Source organism: Carassius auratus, chromosome 35 (genome assembly GCF_003368295.1).
Source record: "Carassius auratus strain Wakin chromosome 35, ASM336829v1, whole genome shotgun sequence".
Lineage (NCBI taxonomy): Eukaryota > Metazoa > Chordata > Actinopteri > Cypriniformes > Cyprinidae > Carassius > Carassius auratus.
In genome coordinates this window covers 6,645,508-6,652,478 of record NC_039277.1, presented here as the reverse complement: position 1 = coordinate 6,652,478, position 6,971 = coordinate 6,645,508, and the positions used below count along the sequence as shown (strand labels likewise).

General features: G+C 34.1%; 1 protein-coding gene across 1 annotated transcript; it reads left to right on the top strand.

Moving 5' to 3' along the window:
* Positions 1 to 2,484: 2,484 nt before the first annotated feature.
* LOC113054199 (cornifelin homolog B-like) lies at positions 2,485 to 5,574 on the top strand. Its single transcript, XM_026219564.1, has 4 exons — positions 2,485 to 2,621; positions 3,926 to 4,039; positions 4,366 to 4,520; positions 4,795 to 5,574. Exons 2-4 carry the CDS (start codon positions 3,934 to 3,936, stop codon positions 4,915 to 4,917), a joined length of 384 nt encoding a protein of 127 aa, XP_026075349.1. The 5' UTR covers positions 2,485 to 2,621; positions 3,926 to 3,933; the 3' UTR covers positions 4,918 to 5,574.
* The last annotated feature ends 1,397 nt before the right edge of the window (positions 5,575 to 6,971 follow it).

The following is a 6,971-nucleotide window of genomic DNA, read 5'->3' as shown; positions in this document are numbered from 1 at the left end:
GTGTCAAACATCCCTGCAGCTGGAGTCTCTTCCCGGTTTCCAGCGGTGACGGTGTCCGCTTCCCCGCTGCTCATCAACGCCTCCTCCGCGCCCGTGTGCTCCGTCTCCACCTTCTCCCTTCCACCGCAACAGTACAGCATTCAGAACTGTAGAGGACGACGAAACGAACGTAGCGAGGATATAAGAGTTATTTTCAGTGTATATGTTGGCCGGTGTGTCAGTTTGCTCAGTGTTAGCAGTTTGTCGTTGTCTCTGCAAGGGAGCTCGTGTTTTATTCCACTTCGTTATTCAGGCGGAAAACTGCAGGATTAACTGCTCTTGACCAGCGTCCCCCGGTAGTGACCGTCCTCGTGCTCGGTGTCTTCCAGTCAAAGGATGCGGTGGACCGGATGGCTCTTTCTGAGGATCACAATAGTCAATCACTCACGCTTCTTGAATGATTTTTTTTTTTCAACTAAACACGATCACGAGAGAATATTACTGCCCTTCTAATTCCATTGAATCCCTAATCAAATCCCCATATACAGGATTTATACTGAATTATGCAACTAGTCAGGAATGAATAAGAATTTAACAAATGCCAGATTTTAAATGAGGTAGTTTTAACTCTACTGTAGATATTTATTTCAAAATGAAAAGGGCAAAGAAAGAAAGATAATTGTATATTATGATTATAATATGTTGGTATAGGAGGCTATCTATCTATATTTATATATGGTTACATTTCAAGATGTCATTGGCAATGTTATAACACAAATATGCAAACACTGAGTAATAATAATTAACAACAAGTAATTACTTTATGGTTAGGATTTGGTTAGTTGCTTGTGTAATTTTCTGTAAATATTCTAATAAGTAATTATTAATAATGACTAATAGAAATGCTTATTTAAAACAAAATCCGTGTTTCGAGTATACATCAGAAGTATACATCATCTATCTATCTATCATTTGTGTATTTATTTATTTGTACATTGTAGCCACTACTATGGGGACATTTTATCCTGTTTGGAACTAGTTTGTAAGACCTGCTTATTGTTTTGTGTTAATGTTGAAATTGTTTGAAGCAAAACACATAATGATCCTTCATGACGGGTTCCGAATTTGAATAGGAATTCCAATAGGACTTTCACACTAGGGTTGTTGTCTGTCAAACATTTCAACGGAGACAGGAAGATGATTTGGTGACTCAGGGATATCCCAATACACCCCCCCCCCCTTCTGTCATGACTTCTGTTTACAATTTACTGACTTTAATCCAGGAACCAAACTAATAAATCCGTAGAGAAAGTTGTAGCTCTGCTCATCTTCAATCACAATCTGTCTCTGAGATTACTGAAGGGGACACAGCTCATCCTGTGCATCTTTAAGTCATGCTTTCAGTAAATACATAATGTGAAACAACTAAAGATGATGCATCACATGACTCAGAATGAAAAGGCCAATAGGAAGAGGACAGAAACCAAACTAACAAGGAAGAACATAAGCAGGAATGAAAGATTTACATTATTGTTGACCTACCTTGACTAATGTCCATGTGAACTCATATAACCGGCAAAATACTTCAGATATTTTCATATGAGTCTAAGGAAACTGTTAAAACACTTGAAACAAAAGCCTCTGTCAAAAGCTGCGCAATGACTGTCACCATCCTTCACATTTTTCTGCATGATGTGAAGATAAGAGTTTCAGCATGTTACCGGGTCCATCCTTAATATATTGCATTTTTAATGAGTGAGAGGCACTTGAGGGAAATATTTAATGGATGCTGCTCTGCAAGATTCTCTAACAACATTTCTTTACCTCAGCAGAGAACGTTCAGAAGCCTGTCAAAAAAAAAAAAAAAAAAAAAAAATGAAATTGAAATTGAAATTCGAACAGCTTTCATCTGACATGAACTCTGAATATGAATCTCAGTGAGGAAGTCTTTAGATTTTTCTGTTAGAGATGTAGCTTGACTATTTTCTCCAAATGACGGCCTTTGACATTTACATTCTGGATATATTTTTAACTTCTTTGAGGCTGTTTTTATTCTGTGGTTTTGAATAATTGCTTTGTTCACTCTAAGAAAGGATCAGAAGCTGTCACTTGGGCTGATATGTATTACTAATATGTAATTACTAATATACATACTAATATGTATACTTTAGGTACTAATACCTGGTACTAATATATATTAATAAGGTACTAACAATGAGATACTAATATGCTTCTGGAATGGTACCAACCCAGTGACAGCTTTTGTACTTTTTTTTTCTGAGAGTGTAGGCATTCATGTCACAAGTTTCATGATGACCTATTGTATGTATTTTCATACTTGAAGCATGTCTGGATTCTTCATATGCAATGGAGCAATGCAGTCTTGTTCTCCACCCTGTTTTGTGTGTGTGTGTGTGTGTGTTTCTTTTTAAGTGTAATGCTTGTTCTTTTTTTTTTTTTCTTGAAAGATGCTGCTGTGAACGGGTCGAACTGGTTAAGGAGGTTTCCTTGAGAGCCAATGTTTTTTTTTTCTTCTTCTTCTTATATATATATAGTCTTGTACTCTGTATAAAGGCACGATTGTGATCACATATTTAGAAACAGCAGATACTTTGCATTAGGTTGGACCAGTCAACACAGAGGTGAGTTTAGATTTTCTACAAAGATATGCAGGATCAGAAGATCTTTTCTTCAATCTTATCTGTATTTTTAAGATTATTATTTAACCTTTTGTATCAGGACTACAATAGATTTTAATGTGACACTTGTGAGATCTCAATGCTACATAAAGCTGTAAACACTTTCAATTTAAAAATGTAATCTCTTTTATGAGGAAAACATGAATAATAAAAAATAATATATTTTACATAAGTCATTATTTATTTAAATTACTATTTATTTAAATATGCTTTCAGTGTGTGTGTGTGTGTGTGTGTGTGTATATATATATATATATATATATATATATATATATATATATATATATATATATATATATATATATATATATATATATATATATATATCCAGTGCTCCCGTCTTCAGTGTCACATGATCCTTCAGAAATCATTTTAATATGTTAATGTGCTACTCAAAAAACATTATTTATTTTCAAAGTTGAAAAAAAAAGCTGATTAATATATATGCAATATATATATACTTTTAAAAAATGTAATTACATTTTTTGAAAATTTAGTTTCTCTACCAAAAGTAGAGTAACAAAGTAGAGTAAGTAGAGTCTTACCTCAAATTCGAATTTTTGAAGATTTATTTATTTTAACTCTTTTTTTTTATGTAGCATGGACTTATAAAATTTATCAAAAGTGACAGTAAATATATTTTTACATATACATATATTATTATGTCACAAAATATTGAAAAAAAAGGTATAATACTTTTTCAGCAAAAATATTAAACAGTAGTATATGAGTAGTAGTACGTGACTTGGACGCTAAACAATAGGAAAAGAATAGGCAAAAAAAAACGTAACAGTTATACAATTCAAGGGCCATTATTGTAACCCCTCTACGTTTTGCACTTTGGACCAACGTAGTCAGGGTACGTTTTTATATGAGACTGGGTTGGTTACTGTGTAGGCTATATATAATATAAATAGAAAAAAGCATTAGCATCTTTTCTGTCACGCAGTGTGTGTGGGTAATACAAGGCACACAAAAAAGAAGATAATCCAAAAATGTTTCTAATCCAAAAATCCACAAAATAACAGTTAATCCAGACACAAGCAGGGATGAAACAAACATTGAGAAACAGCAATAGCACACAAGAGACTGAACTAAAGAGAGACCTTAAATACAGAGGGTAATGAACAGAACACATGAGCCAGTGGTCAACTAATAAGGGGACTAATAAACACAAAAAGTTCATACTGGTGACATTTGGAATGTTGAAAACATATCCTGCTTCTCTGCCTGTTGTAAATTTTTAGGTGTAAGCATGTCGAATCAAATGGTAGTCATGCAGCCCCAGCCTGTTATGATCTCTAGAGATTCTGATCAGTGGGGGTCACGGGTCTGTGACTGCTGTGATGACGTGCCTGAATGTAAGTTACATTTGGAATCAAAGACAAGGGAAATTATATTTTGTCATTATTTACTAACCCTCATGTCATGACTTACCTTATTTCTGTGGAATACAATATATCTTTTGATCAGTATTTCCTACTCGCTCCTGTCATTGATCAGAGACATCTTAAAGAGACAGTTCGCCTGAATCAGTTTCGGATTCAGAATTTGAATTTACCTGCTCAAATCTTTAACATCCACACTAATACACCTCCAAAGCATTTAATTATGAAGAATGTCCTATGATCCATGAAAAACTTTATAATAAATAATGTATTATTATTACGTCCCTCTCTGCAAACAGGTTGCTTTGCTTACTGGTGTTTCGCGTGTTTCACGTGTATAAAAGCAAAGACATACGGTGAGTGTTTATGTCTCCCCCTGCTGGATTTCTGTGGTATCATTCCACCCATAACCATGTCCATGAGGGTCTCAATGCGCCAGCGTTATGGCATAAAGGTAAGATTCGTCAATCAAAAACAACGTTTACTGCACTTTTAGGGGAGACCGGGGCTATAAATTAAGGGTTTTTTGAAGCAAAAGTAAATTCATGCAAATGTTTACTCCCTCAAGCACAGTAATTCAAACGTGTTTTGGATTATTTTAGCAAATTTCATACTAAAATTACAGTATCAAAATATTTTTTTCTATAGCTATTGGATAATGTGTGAAAAGTTTCATAATGATGACTGCTGATGTAATATAGCCAATATATTTTTGTGTTGATTTGCAGGGTACCATGTGTAATGACTGCTTGGTGGCCACATTCTGCAGAGCTTGTGTCTGGTGTCAGATGTCACGAGAGATGAAGGCACGAAACCTACCAATCACTCTTGTTGGTGCCAGGAATTTGTAATGTGTTTTGAAGGAGCTGTGCTGGTGCGTAAATGATAATAATCCTGACACAATGAAAGGCAGATATGTTTATTAATATATCCCACCAACTGAATCACTTTTATATGCACTTATACTAAGATGCTTATTATAACAATGATTTTCTGTCAGTTCTTGAAGTAATATGTGATGAAATGCAAGGATGTTTATTTTCTTTGTATTTCTTTCTATTAAGTGCAATGTCTGTTTTGTTGTGTATCTTTAATGTCTGTTACTCCGTTTCTAATCAGCATCATCAATGGCATGAAAAGTGTGATCAACTAAATTAGTGTTTGACATATCTAGATAGATGTGATAGTGTTGTATATTTGTGACAATATTGAAAGTACTCAACATCATTGGTAAAAACATACAACTTTTAAAATGTTTCTGTTTTTGTCTTGTAAAGCTCATTAAAACAATACAGAAACGCATACAATGGCTTGGGATAAACACTTTTGTCACCAGGATTTAATTTAATTTAAGCAATATATAAAGTTTAAAAAAAAGCAAAAAGTATGAAATGTGTATTGCTTCGCATGTTTGTTTTTCTTGTGATTGCCTTTATTTTAAGACTGAAAATCTTTCATATCTTTCACTTGTATCTTTCACTTGTTGTTGCAATAAATTATTGATCATATTGTTTTACACTTTCCAGTTCATGTCTCTGGAAAGGTGGTTTGTGTCTGTTATTTGCATGAAGATATGCTTGTAAAATTCCTGTAATCTATATTTTCCTGTTTTCATGCGACTTTGTTGATGCAGTAAATTACTTCTTATTACTCATTGAATCCTTCTTAGGATATAACTTTCATTATAAATGTTTATGATAAATAACAAAGGACATTATAAACATATTAGGAGTTATGAACATGACCTTTGAGATCTTTCAGTATTCATAATCTTTTTTAATCTTTTTTGAGGTTTACATTTACATTTATTTTGACCAGACAATTGTATCCAAAGCGAATTGTCCAACTGAGGAAAACATCAAGTTTTTCATCTTAAAGAAGCAAATAGACACAGGAAGTGCTAGTCGTACTAAATTTCAAGCATTTTCAAATATGTACAAACTAGACAGAGAAAGATGAAAGAAAAGAGAAGAAAGAAAAGAGATGATTTTATTAATTTTATTTAGTATTAAGTCAGATAGTGACAAAAGAGATGAATTTCAGCTGTCACTTGAAAGATGTCAGGGAATCAGTATTCAGTATAGGGGTGGTAAGATCATTCCACCGGCCAGGAATGGTGAACGAGAATATTCTGGAAAGTGATTTTGAGCCACGTGATGGTACCATGAGGCATCACTCACTAGTGGATCTCAGACATTTGGAGGGGATGTAGACTCGTGTACGTAAGAGAGGTGTAACAGGATCTTTTTGGCTTGTTGAAGACCAGTCGTGCCGCTGCATTCTGAATCATTTGTAAAGGTTTGATTGATTATGATGGAAGTCCAGCAAGAAGAGCATTGCATTAGTTCAGCCTAGAAATAATAAGGGCCTGGACAAGAAGTTTTACAGCATGCTTCATTAAAAAGGGAATGATCTTTATGTGGGTGTTGGCATTTTCGCATTTAGCAGCTACAATGCATGTGTGTTTTCTGCTTTGTGTCCCCCTGCTGGACATTTTCTACAGATTCAAAAAAGACACGCACACAACAAACCACATCTGTCAAGTGACAGCATACTTGCAAAACAACATACTTGCAAAAAACCAACAACAAACAAACAGAAAAAAATGGCATCAAGGAATTCAGCACACACACAAAAAATTTATTCCCCTCTTCTCTAGCGCTGAGTGAGTGTTGTAATCAGTTTGAAAGCCTAGTAAAAAAAAAGAAAAGGCACGAAACTATCCTCATAGATCAGTTTAAAATAAGAAATAAAGACAGACTGAAAAAATAAAAGAATTAAAAGTTACACATAAAACATTTTTTTCTTTTCCTTTTTTTAAAGTCATAATTAGAAACACTCTGTCGCAATTATGCTAAAGAGTACTGGTGAAACGTGTATTACAGGCCATAATGACATTTTGCCA